At 41.4% G+C, this 25,837-nt stretch overlaps 1 protein-coding gene across 1 annotated transcript in view; it reads left to right on the top strand.

Annotated features, from left to right (window-relative positions):
• The window catches only part of LARS (leucyl-tRNA synthetase), a 59,426-nt gene extending 36,807 nt beyond the window's left edge, over positions 1 to 22,619 (top strand). Inside the window, exons 21-32 of the mRNA XM_018561660.1 lie at positions 1,496 to 1,553; positions 1,640 to 1,703; positions 2,773 to 2,956; positions 4,626 to 4,716; positions 5,931 to 6,071; positions 6,446 to 6,586; positions 11,992 to 12,102; positions 13,919 to 14,029; positions 16,396 to 16,500; positions 18,776 to 18,871; positions 20,304 to 20,436; positions 22,378 to 22,619. Coding sequence (XP_018417162.1) covers positions 1,496 to 1,553; positions 1,640 to 1,703; positions 2,773 to 2,956; positions 4,626 to 4,716; positions 5,931 to 6,071; positions 6,446 to 6,586; positions 11,992 to 12,102; positions 13,919 to 14,029; positions 16,396 to 16,500; positions 18,776 to 18,871; positions 20,304 to 20,436; positions 22,378 to 22,583 — 1,441 coding nt within the window. The 3' untranslated portion in view covers positions 22,584 to 22,619. The remainder of the gene's footprint in view (positions 1 to 1,495; positions 1,554 to 1,639; positions 1,704 to 2,772; positions 2,957 to 4,625; positions 4,717 to 5,930; positions 6,072 to 6,445; positions 6,587 to 11,991; positions 12,103 to 13,918; positions 14,030 to 16,395; positions 16,501 to 18,775; positions 18,872 to 20,303; positions 20,437 to 22,377) is intronic.
• The last annotated feature ends 3,218 nt before the right edge of the window (positions 22,620 to 25,837 follow it).

Below are 25,837 nucleotides of genomic sequence, written 5' to 3'. Positions count from 1 at the left end.
AGATAAATATCTGCTGCTGAAGAGATCCAGCCCATTGTACAGCTCGCAGCCTGGAGAGTCCAGATAGGAGGGATTTGAGGGAGAAGACTGACAAGAGGAGAAATCAGCAGAAGAGACGTAAGAAAGCTTCATGCATCCGCAAGTCTCATTGTAGTTCTGATCGGGAGCGAGCACAGAAGGTGGCTTCTTTTCAGCACCCATAGGGACCATGGAGAAGAAAAGTAGCCACCCTCTAGCAGGGAGTTGTTAGACAGAAGAAATTAATCAATTTTTGAAGCAATTAAAGTACTTTTATATTCATTGCTTAGATAATATAACTTTAATTTTATTATTTAATTTCTAAGTTTAGTGTTGTTTAAAGAACAATAGAGGACTTTAAAGGTACTGAATCCTAACTCAACACATCCGTTAAAAATCTTTATAACATTATCACATAAAGAAACAAAACATTTCAAAACTCAAAAAATATTTGAAGACCAACATTAAGTTAATTACTATTGACATTATTGCATAATTGCCTTTTTCTTAACAGATTGCCTCCCTGCTTTAGCCCACTGTCCTATCATTATATTAGCAAATTTAAAGTACAGCTAAGGTCTCAATGCCTGGCAGTCATTATAATTCAATCAGCACAGCAATGTGCAGTGGAACAAATAAACATGATGCACCTTTTGCCAAGTTCAATAGTTTTGGCATTCTGTCATGTTTACACTCCCCATCAGCATTGCCTGAGACAGAAGGGTGGGGTTATCTGGCACTTCCCCATGCTACACAGACGCTGCGGTGGCGAGGTACAAAACTACCAGAAATCCTTGCCATTTCTCCCTGAAATGCAGTGTGTTTAAAGGAATGGCCTTTGAAAGCAAATCGCAAAGTCCTGAACGGGATTGGAATTTGCTGCGTGTGATTAGGAGGCAAGGGGGCAGTGCTGGTGAAGTTGACTGATGTGTACAGTTGCTGGGGAAATGTGCCATGTGGCCTGGATGTCATCATTTTGTGCTGTAGTAAGAGCTGGCACAGCACATGCAGCTGATGGCAATAGAGATTCGGCAAAGGGGCTTAAGCGTGGACACTGCTGCACAGCATGTTAAAAAGGGAAATTCGGTGCCTTAACATTATATTTAAAATTAACTGAAAGATACTGGGGGGAAGTTATCAAAACTGGAGCAGACAACATCTGGAGCAGATATGCACTGCAGCCAATCCGCCTGCAGTTCTTTTTTAGAGGAACCATATTGGTAAACATAGTGGGAAGGCATTGATGAAGAAACTCTGTGTGTTTCTTAGATGGTTAAGGTGAGGAGGCACTGTGTTAATTGGACAGTTATGCATTAATGTCAATAGTGATTCATGATAGTTTGTAAATATATTTTTTCTTTATATAATAACATTATACAAAAAAGTATCTGATGTAATGTGTTGGATTCAAATAGAAAACAATCTTAGATCATTAAATACTATTTTTTTTTTCTTTTCCCTTTATTCGCTAATTTAGTGGCAAATGGCCTGTAGCTGTCAGAGCAAACGGACACCTTCTGCTAAATTCAGAAAAGGTATGATGCTATGTTTTCTGTAACTTGTATTGTAGAACTAATAGAGCCGTGAATTACTTACAGTTTGCTCTTTATTGCTTTTCCAGATGTCCAAGTCTACAGGGAACTTCCTTTCTTTAAGTCAGGCAATTGACAAGTTTTCAGCAGATGGTCTGTGCATTTTAATATTTTCTGTCTTGACTTTAATTTATTCAAAACGGATAATTGTTTTTCTCCTGTTGCTCATTGTCAGGCACAGTACACGGGTTTTATGCTTTGCCTGTAGGAGGATTGCCACTAACAATGTTGGCTGACTAAGCAATATATTTAGTAATCTGGAATAGCACCAACTGATTGTTTTTAGTGTGTGTAGAAGGAAGGCACCAATTTATTTTTCTTATACGTACTCTAGAAGGGCATTAAAGGTACCTATCATCTAGTACATACAGGGCAAATCCACAAGTTCTCTTTATAACACCCCTTCACACTTTTTTTTTTTTCCCGATGCTTCCCCTCTGATCTGTTTATCTTTTGAAGCCCTCGTCAATGCCCAGTACTTCCAGGTTTTGGGGAGTGTCTGACATTCTCCACTATCAATGAGAACCAATTGCCAGGCCTGAACACTGTTAGTTGGGGAGGAGAGAAGGTCGTAAACCTTGTTTAAAGGAGAACTATGAGGTGAGTGCTTTTCACTCATCCTCATAGTTCTAGCCGACCTGTGACAATGAAACTGTCACAGGTCGGCTCAGTAGATTGGGAAGTGAGCGAACACATACCGGCATTCGCTCACTTCTTGATCCTGTCGCGGCACACTGCCGTGACAGGGGTGGGACTGCATTCCCCCCTCCCCGCTCCGATCCTCCAGCGCTGACTGGCGGAACGGGAGGGGGCGGGTACAGCTGGCTCTGCCTCTAGATAGGCAGAGCCAGCTGTCACTCACGCAGCTGGGCGGATCCAGACATAATTGTCGGGCTTACACGGACCAGACTCAAGGCTCTGGCAGGCAAACGGGACAGTGGAGAGCATAGACGGTAATCAGTGAGGGAACGGGGGGTAGCTGATGAAAGTCCCTCATAGTTTCTTTAATGTCCTTTTGTAGTTTAGAGTTGAGTAATATTTTCCTGCCTTGTTGGTCACAAAAGACATAATTAATGAATATCCAACCTTTGCATATATCACTTGTTATGGAGATAAATGTATTAGGTGCATGTGAATAGAAGGTTTGCTTTATGTCCTTCAGGCATGCGTCTTGCACTTGCTGATGCTGGAGATACTGTGGAAGATGCCAACTTTGTTGAAGCCATGGCTGATGCCGGTATTCTGCGGCTGTACACATGGTCGGAGTGGGTTAAAGAAATGTTAGCCAACTTCGATAGTCTGAGAAGTGGTTCCAGCCTTACATTTAATGATCGTGTGTTTGAAAGGTATGCTTTTAAATAAATATGTAGGACAAAATGTCTCATCCTCCTGTTTGTAGCTCATTACATCTGACATGAGGAGCTGCAGTGCACCAGTAGGAAGCAAAGTCACTTAAAAATGAATATGGAGGGAAAGAAGGAAACGTTAGTACAATGGACTTATTGTTTAAACTGCAACCCCTCTTTAATACACAATACCATACTGACATTTACAATTTGCACTATGAGGGTATAATTGTTTAAGGTGACATTCACACCTAGGCATAAGCATAGCCATGTGATTTACAGGATTTCATTTTGGGCATTTGTACATGGGTTTTTCAAATGTTTTTATGCTCTGCTTGTAGTGCATAAGTAGAATCGAACATTTTTGGCTCATTAAGCTGTTAAATGGGAGTGCCTGAAAGACACGTGTAAACATGTTTTTTAAGCCTTTTTCAGACACTCCCATTAAGGTCTATGGGGCCAAAACGCTTGACTCTGCCTCGAAAGAAGCTTATGTACTTTTTAGGAGCGACCTGCGTTTTTTCTAAAGACGTTTGTACCATAGAAGATAATGGAATTTTAATGTTAGGCATTTTGTAACTTCAAACTTTAACCTATAAAACATCAGGAGTGAATGGGGCCTTCACTGGAAGCCCTCTTTAATCTGTTATACCAAACTGAAATTTTTAGATTTTGTACTGTGAGTAAATTGTTCTGTGGTACTCTGTTGTGATGTAATAGTGTAGCTCTATTAAAAGTAGTTTTTGTCCCCTGCCTAATAGAGTACTCCAGGCAAAAGTGTTCTTAACCCTGGTAGTGGGGCTACCCACTTGCAATGCAGTGTTCTTTGTGTCCAGGTGCTAAAAAAAAAGTTACACTCACCCGAACCGCCGAGCAGGCAGCCTGCTTCTTGCTGAATACAACAGCATATACTGATTTATGCCTGTAATTTGTCTTCTGAGCTGTAGATGGCGCTGTAGGGCATTGCTAGTCTCTGTGTGCATGCTTATCTATGATACACAGGAGGTTTTGTTCTTCAAAATGCCATATTCATACGTGTAATGTTTTTCTAAGCAAGTAAAACTTAATTCAGCATTCCTCAAGATCTCAGTGCTTCATCTAAACACACGACCAGCACTTCTCTGGTCACTGAAGCCTCTCTCCTTCTATGCTGCAGCATTGGAATGTTGCCCAGTGTTCTTGCGTCTATACACAGTGTATAGAACATGATGATTTACAGGACCTTAGACCGCTGCAGTGGAGGGGGAGAGAGGCTTCAGAAACTGGTCTAGGAGCAAGCCAGCTACAAGGATCGGATCAGTATAACTTTTTTTTTGTTTTTGTTTAAACCTAGACAAAAACGAGCAGTTAATCCTTGCAGTGCTGGTGTAGCCCCACTGAAAGGGTTTATAAAAAAAAAAAAGGTCTGCCCAGAGTTCTGTTTTATGGCTGAGAATCAAAAGAGCTAGCCATTAATGTGCATGGAAATGTCTTGCGTTACAGCTGAGTATGACAATTGAGTCATTTTGCAACATTGATTATTTTATCCAGCAGTGACATTGTGTTGTGCCATAGCAACTGGCTCATGTTTGCCTGACTTCATACAAGTCTGATGTTTTCCTGTGAGGTATAGTTTGTTTAATTCTGCGTACAGAACCATATTTTTAAAGCTCTGGTTACATATTTACAGTGAGATGAATGCAGGAATCCTTAAAACTGAGCAAAATTATGACAAAATGATGTTCAAAGAAGCTCTGAAAACTGGATTCTTTGAGTTTCAGGTGAGTGGCAGACTTTATTATTGAGCATGTAACATTTGTGGTATTGTTTTAACTTCATAATACACAATCATGTTTTATTGAAATAACCAAATACTTAATTAACAAAAAGAAAGGGGTACAGAATGAAGAGGGGAAGGGGGATCATACATAGCATACGAGGAGTCATTGAAGGCACATGAGATCATTAGCAGGACATACCAGTAGTAGCAATGCCCATGTACCCGGTATTCGTATATTACAGATGTCAAAGACATGACCTAATCAATCGGATGTATCTTGGGGTTCTTCAGGTCTTGCTAAACAGTAGTGGATTGCATGATATTAGAGTTTAAGCTCAGAAATGACAAATAAATGAGAAAGGTTGATTACTTACTGTCTCAGGCATATGCCTAGAAAATGTGTGTGTGTGGGGCATTATAAGCTAAGATGTAAATGTCAATAGGAATTTATTTAAAAGACCCATTAACATTATGGCATTGTGTGCTTACAACCATGCATTAACACGCATAGCCATAATGCATGGCAATGCACCTGCTCTATGTGCAGTGTCAGTCATTGTAAATGGCACCCACATTGTATAGTAGAGCACAATGCAATACAGTGTACCACAACACATATACCATGCTTTGGGGTGTCATGCATTCTGAAAAAAGGGTCATGATGTTTTTTCATCCCTTGTGGGGTGTTTATAATGAATGTGTTGCCTTATCACAATGCATGTTAACACATATAATAAGGAGTTACCACAACGGATGCTTTAGAATGAATGAGCTCTTAATCATTGCTTTTATAAATAAGGAAAATGAGAAGAAACTTCAGTTACCAAGGAATATGTGATTAAAAAAGAAAAATAGATAAATGGTGTTTTATCTCTTATGCTTTTTTTTTCTTGGGAACTATAGCTGTTTGCTAAAAGTAATGATTCTATAGCTTCCAAAACCTAAAGTGTTACATGTATTAGCAAGAACCATTCAAAGTCAATTCTACAATACATGCCTTTACATAGTTTATCAATCTTCTTGAGTTTCCTGGGTCATTTAGTATGCAAATCTTGACTTGGGCCTCTGGATCTCTAATACCTCCTCACAAAGTATCAGCCTGTTTATTAGATCGGAGCATGGCTTTTAGTGCTGCATGGGGAAGGCTGTATACTGAAAGTCATTTGTCAGTTTGAGTGTCTTTTATAGATTATTGGACCCATTATTTTGTTGCAGGCTGCCAAGGATAAATACAGAGAACTGGCCATTGAAGGCATGCACCGTGACCTTGTGTTCCGCTTTATCGAGAGACAGACGCTGCTGCTGGCTCCTATCTGTCCTCATTTGTGTGAATATGTGTGGTCATTACTGGGGAAGGTATGTAATTATACTGGCATTCTAAACAGCTTGATCCTTATTTATTACAGGCATTTTAATAGCACAGACAATTAATGACGCTCTTTACATTCACATCAGTCCCTGCTCTTAAGGAGCTTACAATCTAAGGTCCTTATTTCACATGCATATATACTAGGGCCAATTTTAGACAGGAACCAAATAACCTACCAGCATGTCTCCGGAGTACCCGAATGGTGTTTCCATTTTGAAGGGAACCAATGAGAATAGAATTTAGGGACTTAACTAATTGATGAGTTACTGACCTGAAGCAAACATGCATATGTGCTGACTATTGGTACTTCAGGATAAAGCATCTTACCTTCTCTGTCCTGTGTCAAATGCTTTTATTGTAGACTGATTCTATTATGAATGCCTCATGGATTGTGGCAGGTCCAGCAGATGAAGTGCTAATCCGCTCCTCCCAGTACCTAACAGAAACTGCTCATGATCTGCGACTACGCCTCAAGAATTACTTGGCTCCAGCTAAGGGGAAGGTAGGCAACAATGTAGCTTTAAAAGCAATGTACAGAGGTTTTGTATTTTATTTATTGTGGCAAGGACTAAAAAAAACCCAACAATTTAACATTTTTGTTTCTCATCAATTGAGGGCCATAGGAAGTCTTCATCATTGGGTTATACTGCTGCATGTCAACCCTATTGTAGGCGGCAGTATACCTCATTGTTAGAGGCTTCCTGCGTCCCTCTATGGACTCCAAGAAAAGGGATATTATGGTGATTACAGAAATTCTGTTATTTTTATTACATAAAATATTTTACAGAAATATAGTCACACAGGTATAAATGTTAAACACTCATAAATGTAATATAAATGCAATTAAATAAAAAAAACACCAGACCATTGTAATTTCTCCTTAGGTGTCTATTTGTATTGCTCTTTTCTAGTGCTCCTATATGTTTGTTTGTTACATATACATTTACACCAAAGCAATAATATCGTCCCATATTAAAGAAAACCCAGCCAGTTTGGGGGACAAAAATGTTAAGTCATCCACATTCCTCTAAGTGTAAGGTACATGTGTGCAACTTAAATGTTCATTCCTTCCTCCTAACCATTTCATTGGTGAGTAGATCTAAACCAGGAACAAAAGATCCTGTGTGGCAGTGTGAGCAGTTGTTGTTTACACCTGTATAGGTTGTATTGTCAGTCACTATATTGTTGTAGTTGGCGCAGAGGGTGAAGTGCTGAAGAGCTTAAAATATAGCTACTACCTGCCCTGGTTTATAGTTAGGGAGAATAGATAAACATTTTTAAGATTGTAGTAATTTGAAGTGTAGGATATATTTTATGTCCTTTATCTATTTTTGTGTTTTTAATCTAGTGATTGAGCTACATGCAGCTGAATATCGGCCTTTTGTACTATTGCGTTAAACTCTGCTATAGCTAGTGACCCCCCCATGATTTCTACTACCATAACCAGTGAAAGCTAAAAGTCGGGGGAAGCCAGCACATTTGGCACTACATGAGTTTTACATATGGGGAGAATAATAATGCACACTGTGGAGAAGGGTTGCTTAAAAGAGTGGCACATGTGCTTGTTTTGTGCTGTGTGTACAGCTCATCTGCCAGTGCATAGGGCAAAACTACCTTCCTTGCCAACCTGTTCATCCCCAGTCTCTCACCTGTTTAGCGGGATAGCACACATCTCTAAAGGAAATCTGTTATGAGTGTAATATGTAGGCTGCTATTGCTGATCTGTACCCCTGAGACTTCTAGCTGACTGGAAGTTATGACCACCCCATCATTACTTCGTTGGGCCACCTTTTGCCTTCAATACTGCGGCGATTCTTCTTGGCATTGACTCCACAAGATGTTGAAAGGTGATGCGAGGAATCTGACACCATGCCTGATGAATATCACTGTCCAGTTCTGTGAGATTTGATGGTGGTGGAAAAAGCTGCCTGATGGCTCTTTCAACTTCGTCCCACAAATGCTCAATTGGATTGAGATCTGGTGATTGTGGGGGCCACCTAAGCAAGGTAAAGTCTCCCTCGTGTTCTTGAAACCACTCCTGCAGAATACGAGCACCGTGGCATGGTGCATTGTCTTGTTGGAAGAAGTCATCTCCTTTGGGATACGCCATCAACATGATAGGATGAACTTGATCATCAACGATACTTTGGTATGTTGTGCTATTCAGACGTTGTTCCACACGAATTAAAGGGCCCAAACATGCCAGGAAAACATGCCCCTACCAGCTTGAAGGGTTATGCTCATGCATGTGGGGTGCATGCTTTTATGGTGTTCCCGCCAAAGTCTCACTCTGCCACCTGCATGATGCAACTGGAAACGTGATTCATCGGACCACATGACTTTTTTCCAATGCTCGACTGTCCAATCCTTGTGTTCCTGTGCGAATTGGCGACGTTTTACCTTGTTAACTGCAGACAGCAAAGGTGTTCGAACAGGCCTTCGGCTTCCATATCCCATACGATGCAGTGTATGGCGAACAGTGCGTTCAGAGATCATTTGAGAGGATACCTGATTAAGATCTGCAGTAATTTGATGCACTGTTCCACTCTCCGTTCTGCCCTAACATTGACTAGTCGCTGACGGCCACAATTCGCACGTTCAGACCCAGATTTGCGGCTGACAGTCCAGTCTTTAAACACTTTAACAACAGCTGCTCTTGAACATTTAACTAATTCTGCTGTTTTTCTGATACTTGCTCCATGGCTCAGAGCGCCAATAATCATCCCACGTTCAAAGGCTGTTAAATAGCGTTGTTTACCCATATCTTCAGAAAAAAATCACCTACTGTCGTGGTAAACAACCTGCTTCCCTATTTATAATGGTCTGGCCTTCCAGCAACTTCAGCACGAAATTATAGCTAATTTGCCTACAAACGTCAGGTGGTCATAATAATCTGGCCACTCAGTGTATTTTGGCATTCACTGTCAGTCACTGACCGGGAACCAGTATAGGAATAAGACATTTTGACACTTCTTCTCTTTTGATTTGTTTAACCACCTGAGGATTTTGAACCTAAGGGATATTTCCTAAAAAAAAATCAAATGCAGAATACCAGCAGCTTTAGAGGAATACAACAAATCCCAGCAATAGTCCACTGTAGCTGCTGGTATTCTGCATTGCGCTGTGTAATTTATTATTGCTGGGATCTGATGTATTCCGTTATAGCTGGTGTTGTTGGAGAGGACGGGTATGATGGTGGAATCGAGTGCAGGAATAGAGAGGGCGGGTATGATGATGGTGGAATGGAGTGCAGGGAAGGAGAGGATGGGTATGAAGGTGGAATGGAGTGCAGAGGATGGGTATGATGGTGGAATGGAGTGCAGGAATAGAGAGGGCGGGTATGATGATGGTGGAATGGAGTGCAGGGATGGAGAGGAAGGGTATGATGGTGGAATGAGGTGCAGAGGACGGCTATGATGATGCAATGGAGTGCAGGGATGGAGAGGGCGGGTATGATGGTGGAATGGGGGGCAGACATATTGGGTATGATGGTGGAATGGAATGCAGAGGATGGGTATGATGATGGTGGAATCGAGTGCAGGGATGGAGAGGACGGTATGATGGTGGAATGAGGTGCAGAGGACGGGTATGATGATGCAATGGAGTGCATGGATGGAGAGGGCGGGTTTGATGGTGGAATGGAGTGCAGGGAAGGAGAGGATGGTTATGATGGTGGAATAGGGTGCAGAGGACAGGTATGATGTTGGAATGGGGTGCAGAGGACAGGTATGATGGTGGATTGGGATGCACGGTGTCAGGTTCCAGGGTGCTCGGGGCACTTACTGTCTGAACATTCCCTCCATGTCTTTGATCTGCTGAACTCCTTGAACTTGGTGTAGGGATTGAAGACCCTCATGCTGGGCTGCTCCCTCTCCCTGTCCTCCGGGTCCCCCATCCGCAGCCGCCGGTTCAGCCTGGATGCCAGCTCGTCCCTAGCCATTGTCTCCGTCCCCCGGCTGACACCTGTTGCGCTCACATCCCCGGCACCCGTCATGTGACCGCACCGGCCCGGCTAGATGTAAGGAGCACCGGGATTGGAGGAGAGGCGGGGGCTGTGGGCGTGGCGTGTGCGGCTCCTGTGTGGAGCCGCGAACAAGGCAATTTAATAGATAGCCGACTAATCGACAATGGCAAACGTTGACAACGTTTTCCATTGTCGATTTTAATGGACTAAATCGAATAGATGTTGCAGCTTTATACTCCACACTCTTTCTCGCCATTCAGCCTAGAGGAATCATAATTTCACTGCTGGTTTTCTGGTTTCCTCTGGCTTCTTGAAACCCGCATCAGCACAAGCTGCCTGGGTTTATGAGTACTTGAGGCCTTGTCTCAAATTGGACCTAGTCGCATCTAGTAGTACTCTGTCCAGAGAAGCTCTAAGAGCACTCTGGTGCCATCCCCTGCACAGTTTGGCTCTGAACTCCCCCAGCTATGTCCCAGGTGGCCAGAATGTCCTCCCCCTTCAGTGCAGGGGGTCTGTGGAAGTTTGGAGGAAGCCTGCCCTTCCCTTTCATTTACTTCTGCAACAACTACCTGTAGGACCTCAGAGTCTAACACCCACTTGACCTGTAGAGCTCGAAGCCAAAGGTCAGCTAACCCTTCCGATAAACCTTCTGCATGAAGGTGATTTTACCAGTAGGGGACTGCATGTACATCTGGAGAGGTCCCGGGGTAGTTTGCCTCCCTGGTATGTGGGTGCTCAGGACACCCCTTTTTGCCTAAAGGCTGACCCCCTGTCTCTGACATCTCCTTCAGCTGCCCTTCACAATTTTTCTTGTTCTACTGCACCTTTCAGTGTGTATTTCCATGTCTTCCAGGGTTTCTTACACTCTGGGACTCTTTGTTCCTGTTCTAGTAGGGGTTTGGCCTCAGGAGTTATTTCATGCACCAGCTTACACTCCCCTTTTCAGGGGAATTCTACTGTAGGTCCTACTTTTGTAGTTAATTCATAACCTCCTGAGGGAAGTTCCTACATATCACTTCCTTAGTTCTGTCCTTAGGTGGATTTTCTGAGCTGTTTGGCTAAGGTCCCTGCCCCTCGCTCCATGGCTGTGGATGCTTCACTGGACTGGGGTGGGTCAAATTATATAAATCATGTGTTCTGAATTAAAGTTAGGCAGATCCTGGAGACAACTTCGGGTGTTTAAGGGGATGGGTCGTTCTCATCCTGTTGCTCTCCACATGCACTAGCCTGGGGTTGTGGTTTTACTTTCATCCCTGCCTACCCTGTAATGGTACCTTTTGCACACCCTACCCCTCTTCTTCAGTCAGATTGAATTCATGGTTGATACCCCTTGTTTTTCTACCAGTCTAAGGGGGGGTTTGCCTATCCTTATGGGAAGTTATCACTTTCCTTGGGTATCTTGTTGCAAGGTTGGATGTCTGACCTGGCAAGTAACTTCTCATGCAACTTCTCTGTATCCTAATGGTTGGAAGTGTAAGGCTTGGGCATTTCTCTTATAGACCAGCTGGTCTTCTCCTGTTCTCATGGGGACTGAATCTTCTAGAAAGACTTGGGACTGAAATTTGAGGATGATGTTACTCTAACTTCTTTAACATATAATGCAGAAGCCAGGCTTTGATCCTTTTGTTAGAACAGGAAGTGCTCAAATCTACTTTACAAACTATAATGAACAAACCCCTCCTAACATTAGAAAGAAGGAGAAGGAAGTAGAAATGTTAACCTTTAAGAAGCCAAGAAACCATAACCCAAGTAAAAACAATTTAAATTGCAAGAACCATTTTTCAAGTTTTTTTTCTAGGGAACATGGGAACATGTAAGAAATATAAAATAGGTGAAAATACACTTTACCATAGCCAGGCAACCACCATTTTTATAACAAGGCAGCTCACATATGTTTTACTTGACTTTCAGGTGATGTACTTTCATTATTTTCTTCATTTTAGAAAGGAGATAAACAGCCCCCTCAAAAGCCATCTCATTGCACAATCTATGTGGCCAAGGCCTACCCACCATGGCAGCACATCACTCTATCAACTCTTCGCAAGCATTACAAGGTAAACTTTAGGGTCTTGTAGATGCATAGGTTGTTTCTTTCTCCTCTGCTTTACAGTAAAAGGAAAAATATTTAAAATGTAGTTTTAAAAATGTTATTGCATACTATATTATTGTGCTTAAAGTTTATCTATAGCCAAACTTTTTTATGGTTTTGGGTAGAGTGAGAAGGGGTTAAAACCCTTGTTAGGCTTTTTTTGCTATCTGGGGCTCTATTGCAGAGATTTCCCCTCACTTTCTGTTTTGGGGACAGTGTTTTACTGGACAGGCGGAGAATCTCCAACAGGGCAATAGACAATAAAAGCCGGCAGACGTTGTAACATTTCCCTTTACATTGAAAAGCATTATCGCTTCTGTCTGTGTTGCCGTTGGAGAGGTGCCTTCACTTCCTGTCCTTTGAAAAGGTTGTCCCAGGACAGTACATAAGAGAAAATCTCTCTAATGGCATCCAGGACAGCTGTTAACCCTAACAGGGGCTCTCATCCTCCCCCACTCTATCCAAAACTAAAAAAAATACAGCCCTGACATGTTTCACACTTGAAATCACTTTTTTAAAAGGTACTTGTAAACGTGAATGCGTGAACTTTATCCTGTTCCATTTAATATACTAAGAAAAGTTTTCCACAGTTCGGTCATGTGGTTAATCCTACATATTCTTGGTACATCTCTGCCTGCAAATCAGGCTGGACCAGCACCTAGCCATAGTGGTTGGACATAAGAGCTGAGATCCACCAGAAAGGTTTTGTTTAATTTTTAGATGGCGTGTTTTATGTAGAAATGTGTGGTATTTCTAAGAAAAAACTTTTTTTGTGCAGTAATGGGCAGGATTCCTGTAGTTATTTGTCCTACCAGACAGCCCTGCACCTGCAGTGAATTGGCAGACCCGAAAAAACACCAGCGCCTGTAGGCCATCAAATAAGGCCTATTGTCATTATGTTTCATTATGATAGTCCTGTCATGCAGTGATTATATATAAAATAGAGGTCCACTTAAAAGCAGAGTGGAAGGGTAATAATGTTAAGTCAACTTGGAGGCATTTTTAAATTTCCAAAATATCATGAGTATCCCCGTAAGGCTGTATGTTACTTTGGTTGTCACTGGAGATCAGTTTTAAAGTGGATCTTTACACCTTTGACTAAAAATCACATCAGCATACAGCTCTGCATGCTGATATAAAATCATCTTACATTCATTTACTTTTTTTTCCCACTTCCTGATACACTTTGGCACAATGATGTAATCATGCCCAAGCATTGCATCTCGGGAAGGTTACATCAGCAGAGCATTGCTGGGAAAACTCATCTGTAATCTCATGAGATCTCAGGGAAAGGCATTTTCCTCCCCTGAGATGTGCATTGTCACATGTCCTAGTCACATGTGCCAGAGTTCCAGGAAGTAAAGGAAGATCTAGTAACCTTTACTTAGTTAAAACGGCCACTGTCGGAAGAATGGGAAAGAAAAGAAAAATAAGGTATGCAAAAAAAATAAAAAGCCGACAATTATTTATAATTATCTGTTTGTAGATTGTCATTACCAAACATTTCTTAAGGTCCCTTTGTTGTTATTTTGAAGATATGGGTAAAGTTCCTCTTCAAGTATTCAAAAGCCTAAAATACGAGTTACCTTACAATTACTATCCATACCATTCACTAGTATGTAATGGAAAGTTCAATTTTCACTGTACATGTGAAGATGTTGGGCATTATGTTTAGCTTTGCTGTTTGGCAGTTTGTATACCATTTTTAAAGGGTGGCTTTTCACTAACTGTTCTTGAGTGTGTCATGGCTTATATTTACATATTTGTTTTTTATTTGTTAGGCAAATGCTGGTAGCCTACCAGACAACAAAGTAATAGCCACAGAGCTAAACAGCTTGCCAGAGCTAAAGAAGTTCATGAAGAGAGTAATGCCATTTGTTGCCATGATCAAGGTAATCTTTTATTCAGATGTGTTCAGTATGTCCTCCGACAAATCTTTACTATGGGTATTAGATCTTTTTTTCTATACTGATAGAACTCCAACAGAATTTGAAGATCATTTAGGGTAGCACAGATCTCATAGGCTTTTTTTCTTTTAATGCAATCTAAATTACCTAGGCCCAGTAGATATTGCAACTCCCGGTTCAAGGAGATGCAGATAATACCCTGTAAGAGGTAGGGGGCAAAGCACTAGATGCAGCAGAAAGGGGGACACCTCAGACCTAGGAGATTTGTGCAACTCGCCGTTGCAAGGAGACTCCAGGTAGCAGAGAGATGAAAGGTTTATTTCTAGCTGATAGTCCCTTGTGACACTGGAGAGGTAGCCAGGACAATAGATAAACTGATTGCCAGGGCTTGAAAAAATTTCAGCGTGTCTCGCCAGTCAGTCAAAAATGTCACCAGTCAGCATGACCGGACTATAGCCTTGCAATTTATTTTAGCATTTTTTATGGAGCTTTCTTTTGGAGGTATACAATCACCACTGGGGTTTTTCATTTTTTACTATATAATGAAAAAAGTTCTGAAAATAAAAAAAAAAGTTTTTCCCTACGTTGTGTTATAAAACATTTATTCTTACCCAGATTTTTGGTAAAATATAAAAGACGGGGTCACATTGGTTAAATAGACACCAAACATGTCAAGCCTTAAAATTGTGTGCACCCGCAAAAAAACGACCACACCGAAAATTGGCCATAAGTGCCACTTTAAACGCTTTTACTGCTCATCATTTTAGCGTCATCAATGATTAATGGCCCTAAAATGATTGCTCACACTGCGACGTTCGCAGTTATATGTAACATGTGCGGCACAATAGGCGGAATTGTCGTTTTCGCATGTAGTCGCACCCGGCGTATGTTTACGTGTGTATGTGGGGGGCGGGGGACTTTAAAAATAAAAAAAAAATTTATTTTTTTATTTTTTCTCATGCTTCAATTTCTTCATATTACTCTTCTTTTTTTTTTAACACTTAACTTTATTGCTATCACATGGGGGGGGGGGATAAGAAGCCCCCTATGTGATAGCCAGTTTACATGACAGGTCCTCCTAATGGAGACATCAGGGGTCTCCAGGACCCCTAATGTCACCTAGGGACCCCCAGAGAAGCTGATGAAGCATAGATCTGCCTCACCAGCTTCTGAAGCTGGAGAGTGACAGCAGAATGCAGAAGTGATGTAATATACATCACTTCTGGCATTCGGGGACAGAGCAGAGGTCAGGGGGAGATCGTGTACTGATCTCCCCTCTGATCTCCTGTCACAAAGCAGCCACGCCGGACGCATCGGGCACAGCAGATCTCGGGACCGGCAACGGCAGTGACAGCGGCGGCTAATACAAGCGATTGGGTGTCTCCAGAGACACCCGATCGCTTGAATCTAAAGCTCTCGGCCGGCCGTTTAATTACAACGGCCAGCCGGGAAGCTACTCGTTGGGCTCCACCGCCCTCTTGTCACAGAGAAGAGGACGAGCAGATTTTTCAAGCCCTGCCGTAATTACCCTGAAGAAACATCTAGACTCTGCTGTGACTGCACAGACAACAACAATGTCCTAGATTTTTGTTTTCTTTAAATCTTCATTATTGGCAGAGGAGGCCAGTTTTCTTAAGTGTCCAAAACATACAGCTTTCTAATCAGGTTGTGGCTTTTGGTTAGGAGCAAATTCTTTGCTTGGTTTTCATCCTCATTAGGACAGCACATATAACCTCAGAGGTTTGCTCTTTCTTCCAGTGAATAATATGATGTTCTTAATCTAGCATGGCACAAAGACTGGGAAACTTTTTTTTTTAGGAAAAGGAAAAGATGGAGTGCAGAGATTCATGTATGCTGGAGCTACAATAGACTGTTTCTAATGAGGCACTTGTTTTGCTTATGTTGTCTACTGACTAACAATGCTCAGGTCTATTATGATTAGGGAAATTGACTATATGGCCGGAATTATACATCTAAGAAACCTACTTGTACTTTTCTTCATATTATTCTTCATTTAGAGGTTGCACTAAACAAGGTACACCTAGCGTATATGAAGTCTACACTCCTTTTAAAGTTATATTTTAGTGGTAATTATGTTTATATTGTTGAAGTTCACATATTTAAAAACATGTTTACCTTATGCACTGTATGCTATATATCCATACTTTAATGTGCTTGCATTATTTCCGATGACAGCAAAAACATTTTTTTTGCAGTACTAAGAGTTGTTGAGGATCTGATCAAGGAATAGCATTTGTGTTCCAGAAAAAGAAATACAACTTTTTTAGAACTTCTGCCATACAATGATTTACCGTATTAACTGTTTACTTTTTTTTTTATTATTATTATAGGAGAACCTTGAAAAGAAGGGACCTCGTATTCTGGACTTAGAGCTGGAATTTGACGAGCAGACTGTTCTCTTAGAAAACATTGTGTATCTGACCAACTCACTAGATGTTAGTATGCATGGAATTGCCTCCTCCCTGTTCTGCTGTTTCTATGAAACCACAGATGCACAGTATTATCGGTTTACCTAATCTACTGTTTAGGCTCTGGATAAAGTTAATTAATTGTCTCGTATAGGAACAGGAGGGAGATCACTTGCAGCCAATGCCACACAGTGGCATTGGCTGCAAATATTAACCAGTTGCAGACACTGGGCATATTACACACGCCAAGAAAAATGTAATTAAAGTGCACAGAGTCTATATAGTATATCCTGTAGTTCTGACCCGCTTTCCTCCTTGTTTTTGCCGGCATTTTAAAAATGGAAGTTGGTGAGTTGATCACTATATACAGCAGCTATAGGAGCTGCTGCTATCAAAACATGGGCCATCTGCCCCAGTGTTTTTATAAACACTGCTCAAACACAAGGTAGAAAGATGCAAAGTAACATTGTTACAGTATCTACTCTGTTTTATGTATCTGCATATCAATGGGATGAGGTTCCTTCTGCATATGATGTCAGTTAAAGCAACCTTAACATTCAATATTCTGTAACAGCAGTGCCAGTCCAAATTAAAGAAATAGCCAGCGCTCCTTAAACATTATGTAGTAAAAGCAGAGGTGTTGGGAGCATATGTTTGCAATGTATGTGGAAGCTACACTGCTTCATCAAAGCTCCTCTGTATAGTGTACTCCCTAACATTGTATCCATCCTGGGACATACACAGCAATAAACAGTTTAAAGGCAGGTATGCCGGGAGGTATATTTTTTCAACTAGCTTCGGCCATTGACCCCCCCATAGCCCCTCCCCCGGAATACCTCTCCACCAAACGAGGCTCCCTCTCCACTCTGACCTCTCTGGAAGTGTGACAGCATGGCGGGGGTAAGTGTTGTGTGGACAGTCTCTTCTCCCTGCTGGTGCTGGCTGCAGAGCTCTGTGTCCCTTTCACAGACTGCTGTAGCCATCACTAGAAGGCAGAAGAGACTGCAGCTGTGATCCCCGCTGCCCCCCTCCCCCTGTATCTTAGCTGCTGCTGCTCCTCCGTGTCCCGTCCTTTTCAACTTTATGAATCAGTTTCCTTTTGGTGATATATCTCAGTGTGAGATGCCCGTCCTCCTAGCTGCACAATCAGGCCCTATTTTACCTGCTCTGGAACGCATGCAAATGCATCAAAAACGCATGCAAACGCCCTGGAACGCACTGAAAGCCCATTTTAAACTTTAAAAATTTTTTACTTTTTTTTAAACCAAAAACAGCCCGGAACGCATCAAAAACGCGGCACAGCCCTCTGCACTGCGTTTGCAGAAACTCATGCAGATCTGCTCTGCATTTGGTGTGAACAAGGCCTTAATGTTTCTAATGAGGATACAGACAGCAGTAAAAACCTCACCGTGGCTCTATCCCCAAACATACTAACCAAAAGATGCGCATGAGATGATGTGCATGGTCACACATCCTTGTCACATGTGCCTGACTTCTGCCAGAGATCTAGTAAGCTGCCCTAAGTTAAAATGGCCACTGTCAGAAGACAGGTTAAGAAAAGAAAAGTAAGGTATGCAAAAAAATAAACAGCCTGCAATTATCTGGAAGTATCTGTTTGTGGATTTGTCCTTACTGAACATTTCTAATGGTGCCTTTGTTGTTGTTATGAATATACGGGTAACGTTCCTCTTTAAGCTGGGTATACATGCTTATATTTTCTTTGTTCAAGCTGCAGGCTGAACAAAGAAAATATAACAGATTCCTCCGTCGGCGCTTAAGAGCGTTGATAGACTAATCCCTTTGTGTTTGCATTGTATTATGACAGCAGCCGCCAGATGATTGAGGGATGCCAGGTGGAAGAGTGGCAGCAACGGCAGCCACTGTGCGAATCTCGGCCAGTCCATAAGGAACTGGCTGAAATTCGTAACATGTATACCCGACCTTAAGGGTTTTGTGCATTTTTGGCAGATCAACTATTTTCTGTACTTGCAGGGTTTTAAATGGAAAAAGCATAGGGAAATGTGCTTGTATTGCAGAGATATAACACATTTTTTTTTTGCTCTGACATACACTTTAAGAAAGGTTTTTGTTCTAATCAAGTATTATATCAAACAGATCTTCTAGCACAGCAATTCACTTTTAAATGAATTAAGTGTTTTTATTCTTCGTGTCCATTAAAACATTTCATCTTTATTATATATCTTCTGTGACTTCCTTAAGCACAATCATCCTCTCCAGTGTTAACTGATTAGTCATTTGGAAAGACCTAGCTGTGATTTGTGCTTGCCTTTTATTTCCCCAGCTGGACCAGATTGAACTGAAATTTGCTTCAGAAGCAGATGATAAAATTAGAGAAGAGTGTTGTCCTGGGAAACCATATTCTGTCTTCAGAACAGAGGTATGTGCTAGAGGGATCCGTCATAAAGGAGGTTCTCATAAACTTCTGTGCTTAGTCTTGGCTGCTTGCAGACTTGCCTTTGTTAATTTTGTTGTACCCAGTTTTCTCATTATAAATTCCATTAGAGTGGCTTTGAAGAGATTTCATCTACGAGTATTGATTTTTTTCTTTTTCTTTACATAGTTTTCAAAATTTATGTGGGATGTGCTCGGTTTTATTTTTTGAGCAGTTATTGTAAGACACTTATTAAATTATTAGCTACAGCTGTTTGTGCATTGAATGCTGCCTGTGTATTCTACAGTAAACCTCCGAGAATATTTGAAATGTCTATTAATCATGTTTGAGTGTATAGTTTATGGTTATACTTGGACACAGAGAAAGCCATTTTCGTTTGTTACATATGCATGTTACAGCAAAATAGTGATTGTGTTCCTTTGGTATTTGTTCATAGCAGAAGCAGATTTTATTGTATGCCTTTTGATATTGTTTATGGTCGCCGACACAGACTGACCATCTGTAGGCCCCTTTGACACGGGCTCCGTCCGTTCTAATCAACGGGAGATCAATGCACAGATCCCCTGCTGATCGGAGAGGTATAGAATTGGACGTCACTATTGTGGCATCCATGTCCATTCACTTTGTTTTCCTCTCATCTTGCACCTGAACTGTACAGACCCATTTAAGGTCTATGGGAAATCGGATGTAAGCGGACATGTGTCTGTTTACTTCAGATTACTTCCGATCCATCACAATCAGGTCTGCCAAAATGAAAGTCTTCCATAATTTGCTCACACTGCGCTGGAAGAATGAAATGAGGAAGCTGATTGCTTTTTTTGCTTTTTATAGACATTTTGCCAAGTTAAAGCAAGCTTGTCAGCAAATGAAACACCCATGGGTGTCTTATGTTTCCAGCAGCAATCCTGCGAACCATAACAATACACTTTATGACACCATTAGAAAAAAATAGTTATTTTAGACATAGTGCACCATGCATGCTCCCTCCTGGCCCCCCATAATTAAGTGTTTAGTGCCCAAGCAGCCAGTCAAGAGGCCAAAACCCTATCACATGGAAGGTCAGTGGCCCCTAGGGGCATGCCTAGTAGTACGCAAATATATCTTTCAGAAAAATCAGTACTTGCATAGGGTCTTTGTGGGACTGTAATGCTGATCATCTTGGCTTATTGGAGCCCTAATGGTAACTTATGGCACAGGAGCATGCCTGCTATACATCAAGGTTTTAGTATTTGAATTACTGAACTTGTGTGCCTTTACATATATCATTTTATATATTTGAAAGGGAGTTCTACTAAAGGAATTATTACTGTATTGTATTTATATTAAGTAATGTATCAAAGCAAAAACAAAACAAAAAAAACTTGTTACTTCTCACTTGCTTCATCAATGTTTTATATTGTTCTGTTATGTTTTGTAGCCTGGAGTGCCTGTATATCTAGTGAACCCACAGCCCTCAAATGGCCACTTCTCCATGAAGATTGAGATCCGGCAGGGAGATAGCAGAGACTCAGTAATAAGGCGCCTAATGAAGACTGATCGGGGGATCAAAGGTAACTTCCAGACAGGAAGGGGGCAGTATAGTGATGAGCTGGGAAGAGTGTTCTTTATGAGTCTCTGAGGATCCCTACAAATCACTGGCAGTAAGGATGGATTTAATGAGCAATTATTATAGCCTGAGTGGAATACAGTTTTTATGATCAGAATTGCAAAGGCGGAAGACAACGACTTTCCGTAACCATCTTATTACCATGCATAATGACCAAACACCCCGGAGAGCTTGGGAAAGCTCTGTGTAGTGCTTAATATGAGGCCTTGTAATTTGCAAAGATCATAGAGAATGTGTTTAATTCCCCGCACATTATTCAATTTTTTTTTAAGTTTAGGATAGGCTGGCTCACCATTTACATTGTACCACTCTTGCAGCAATAGATACTTTTTCTTGGGATTTAATGATGTGCATTTGTAACATGCTAAAAAGAGCTTAGCCCAGCATCTAAAATTAGTCCTATGCAAGAAAAAAAGAGGATAGTCAGATGGAGGGCACCTGTAGTTTTGGAGAAAACAGTGTGCTGCCATGAAAAAGAATGTGAAAGAGGAGCCATTGTGAGTTTTTTCTTCAGGTTATTTCAGAACAGTACATTTCAAAAACTTCAACACCCCCCTCCCCACACTGAGTGTATCCCAACTAGTGTTATACTCTCCTTCCTACTTGATTCAGCAATTTTCACTGTGTGACCCCCACCTGTGCAACACAGACTTCGTTCTGAAAACGTCCTCGCTAATGTCAGATAATGTCAGTATATGTGTTTGTGATGGTTTCTTTGTATGCAATGTTAGTGTATTTTTTTGTGTTGGTTTGTGTGTGTTTTGTCAGGACTTCTGTAATTGATGTCGGCATGTGTGTTAATGTTTGTGCATCATATCAATATGTATACATGTGTGCAGTGTCAGTATATGTGTGTGTTTTTGCTTTCTCTTACAGGTTTTAATTTTAATCATAGCGGACCAACAGATTCACACATTTTTTCCCTCCCCCTTACCCCCCCCCCCAAACTGAAATATACACACAAAGTGAAGTATTCATAACCCCCCCACCAGAAATATACACACACACACACACTGAGGCCCCATTCACACCTGTAAGTTTAGGTGCAATTAGGGATTTCTGCATCAGGAACTTGCGCTTTCCTGCAAAAGGAATCCCTAATCTGGTGTTTACAAGAGCCAACTGTCATCCGTTCACGTTAATGATCGGAATGACAGCCGCTGCATGTAAACGCCTGCACACTGCATGTAATGGTATTTGATGCGATTACACCTTTGGCTGTTGCAGACCTTAATAATCCATCTTTTCGACCAGCGCTCAGTGAAGGCTTTCAGAGCGATGGTCGAAAGGAACTGAGTGCCGGCACAGCCTGAAGAAGCTATGCGGTCTGCATCTGACAGAGATGCAGACCATGTAGCTGCTCCCGCAAGTCAGATTCGCGGTCTGTGACCATGTGCCTGGCTTGTCAGCTGGCTGCGGGTCGGTACTTTGAGACCCCTGCTCTGCAGCCTTTAAATGCACAATGCCGGCACTTTTGTTCTTATGGGGAGCCATAATCTGCTGGAGGCCACCATGTGTATAGCTTTATATAGGAATGAATGTGCATGTGTTCAAGAGGAGCCAGTGAGGATGTTTTCAAAAGCAAGGCTGTAAAGATCGCTGGATCAAGGACGAAGGGGAATTGCACTCTGTGTAGGAGCTACATTCATTAAAGGACAACTTTTACCAATGGTACAGTTGTCCTTTAAAGTGAACCTATACTTTGTCTCCTCACCAATACACGTGTATCATTAGGTTCTCTGCAATTTGTATGAGTTCTGTAACAATGCTGCAATGATGCGTTAAGTGTGTACCATGAAAGTTATTTATTCTCAACAGTGTGCATATTTGGTGGACATTTTCAATATGTTAAATAGACAACATTTCTGACTGTAATTCTTTGCAGATGTTGAAAAGGTGAAGCTTATGCGGTATGATAACCCAGTACAAGGTCCCCGTCGTGTTCCTGTGCTGGGAAAAGAAGAAGCTGGTAAAACTGTAATCTCCACGCAAGCTGCCTTCCACATTGACCTTATTGAGAAGAGAGTGCACGTAGCAGATAATGGTCTGAAGGCGGACATTGGAGACACCTTGGTATACGTGATTGATTGAGTGGAGAGAAGTTTGTAAAATACAGCCAATAACAGTTATTCCTTCAGAGATCTATTACCATAGTAGAAACAAATTTTATAATAAAACGTCATTAACTCCAGTAAAATGTTTTAAAGAGTCCCTCTACATGCCAGCAGATTGAATCACCCGCTAGCTTCTCATATTTCTCAGAGTGCAGTTTGTCACCCCCCAAATCCCCAGGTCTAACCATCTACTGTAGATGATAGAGGTCTCATCTTCCATGTCAGACTATAACTTTACACTTTGAAAAAAAGGTGCGAGACTCTGAGGTTGGATGGGGGAGAAACCTGGAACTCTAGAAGTAAGATTATACAGATGACATATAGGGAAGAAGCCAGAAGATGTTAGTCCACCACCATCTATTCAGGACAGCAATATTGATTATGGATGGATGGACCCTTTAACAACATTTTGTGATGCATTGTAGATCCAAATGTCAGTATTTGGCGCAATACTACATCCACTTACATTAGACCTATCATTATGTTCCTGAAAGAGGGAAGTCTGTGCTTACTGTACTAGTAACACCAAGGTTATACCCTAAAGCATTGAACGTTGTCCATCTTATGTTTTTAAGCTCTGTTGTCTAGTTTCTCAAATATTTAAAATAAAGCTCGCTCTTATATAAAAGACTGTCTTTTTTCTATTACTGGTTTAATATGGAAGCTAGATTATGTGTGACAGAATTCTAATTACCATTTTGTGTTTGGCAGATATTAATATAGTTGACATTTAGTGGGAGTTTAACTCATCAGTATTTCACACCATCAGCTTTACTACAGTATCAATAATCTGCTACAAGCTTCTACTGGCAGCTGACCAACACTTGAAGACCCCAACTTATGTGATCCTCAAACACCAGGTCTTTTGCCTTGTCTTTGGATTGCACGTCCAGTCTCCCAGATCTTTCTAGAGTGTCAGGTGCACAAATGTTTCTGTATTTTTCTTTCATCAAACTACTTACTTTGCTATTTAAAGGTTCTTTCGCATTCATAATGTAGCATTGGAAAACCTGATGCAGCAAACTATCATGATTGTTTTATTGGCATTGCTCCTATCTGCTTATTTTCTGTTTTAATACGTTATGGCTGAACCCAAGGCAAGCACCTAAACGCATACATAAATACAGTACATTGTACACAAAAAAGCAAAGACTTGTTTAAAGACTATAGCAGACTAAAAATATATAAGGAAATTCTCTTTCAATATATGCAAAATAAAACACTACCAGAACTTTGTAGCTCAGATCTTTATTGAACAAAACACGGTTAACACACCATGTTACATACAGTAGTTAGTCAGGTTGAAAAAGTCCATCAAGTTCAACCTATAGGTATAACTCTATCCCAGTAAAAACTAGGTCTGCTCTGTCTTGTACCCACTAGGCCTATATAGCCCATCTCTGAATACTTAAGCACATACAAAAATTGCATAATAACATACATTTTACACAATGAAAGGAACCACCCAGTGCACTCATGTAAACCTTTTAGGATAAATCATTGGCCTTAGGAGCAGGTATTGTAGTTGTATAGAAATTTGTACTGTATGTAGTCACACATCATTACATATTAGCGGTAACTTTTTAAATTCTCCAATGCTGTAGAGATAGTTACATGGGTAATGAACAGCCAGTAGATAAATACAGGGGAGATATGGCAGTTTTTAAAATCAACACAAATCTTGATAGATCTCAAGCCCAGTTGTGTGCCAACAGGTGTCCGCCTATCAATTATTCTCTTTAGCATGCCTTTCAGAGCTGTTAATGATGATAAAACCCATTTCCACATGAAGCAGGCATATACAATTGCTGTATATGTACACAGAAACTTTTTGTTAGCTTTCCTCTTTATATCCTCATGGAAAAGGCCGCATCTGTGTAAATTACTACTGAGCGCTTTGAGCTTTCCACCCCCCATTCATTAGTATTCATAGTGGCAACCCCCCAGGACAGTGTATTGTGTGTAAAGGCATAGCTGGTGTTTAGTGATTGTGTTACACAGAATCACACAGAGGGAGCAGCAGTTTACAGCCTTCTTTAGAATCTGACCTCGGTTTCAGACTTTCCTGTGGAGAATATTTTCAGTTTCTAGGATTAAGGTCTAATAAAACATTCATAAAAAATTGAAGAAAGCCTGCAATGTGAGTCATGGAAATGTGCACGTGTATACATCATCACTGCACCTCTACATTACCACTAAATGCTAATCACTTACAAAGGTGGAAATGAACCTCTGATACAGCTAGTTGGGGCCAGCGAAACTGGCCAGGTGCCATCCAAAGGTCTATGTTATTGCCTGAAATTGCAACCACTTACCACAGGCTAGGATACACTATATTGCCAAAGGTATTGGGAGACCCCTTCAAATCATTGGATTGAGGTGCTCCTTGCTACTTAATATTCCACTGTTAACTGTTAGTGGTATTATAACAAAGTGGAAGCAACCGGGAACAACAGCAACTCAGCCACGTAAAATGACAGAGAGGGTCAGCGCATGCTGAAGCACACTGCACAGAAGTCACCAACTGTCTGCAGAGTCAATAGCTACAGACCTCTAAACTTCGTGTGGCCTTCAGATTGGCACAACAACAGTACGTAGAGAGCTTCATGGAATGGGTTGCCAAGGCAGCTGCATCCAAGCCTTACATCACCAAGTGCAATGCAAAGTGTAGGATGCAGTGGTGTAAAGCACGCCGCCACTGCACTCTAGAGAAGTGGAGACGTGTTCTTTGGAGTGACGAATCACACTTCTCTGTCTGGCAATCCGATGGACATGTCTGGGTTTGATGGTTGCCAGGTGAACGGTACTTGCCTAACTGCATTGTTTCAAACGTAAAGATTGGTGGAGGGGGGGGTTATGATGTGGGGTTGTTTTTCAGGGGTTTGGTTTGGCCCTTTAGTTCCAGTGAAGGGAACTCTTAAGGCATCGGCATACCAAGACATTTTGGACAATTTCATACTCCCAACTTTGTGGGAACAGTTTGTGGATGGCCCCTTCCTGTTCCAACATGACTGCGCACCAGTGCACAAAGCAAGGTCCATAATCACATGGATGAGCGAGTTTGGGGTGGAGGAACTTGACTAGCCTGCATAGAATCCTGACCTCAACCCAATAGAACACCTTTGAGATGAATTAGAGCGGAGACTGCGAGCCAGGCCTTCTCGTCCAACATCAGTACCTGACCTCACAAATACGCTTCTGGAAGAATGGTCAATCATTCCCATAGACACA

The sequence above is a fragment of the Nanorana parkeri genome, unplaced genomic scaffold (assembly GCF_000935625.1).
Source record: "Nanorana parkeri isolate BGI_ZX_2015 unplaced genomic scaffold, ASM93562v1 scaffold536, whole genome shotgun sequence".
Classification (NCBI taxonomy): domain Eukaryota; kingdom Metazoa; phylum Chordata; class Amphibia; order Anura; family Dicroglossidae; genus Nanorana; species Nanorana parkeri.
This window is presented reverse-complemented; position numbering and strand designations above follow the sequence as displayed.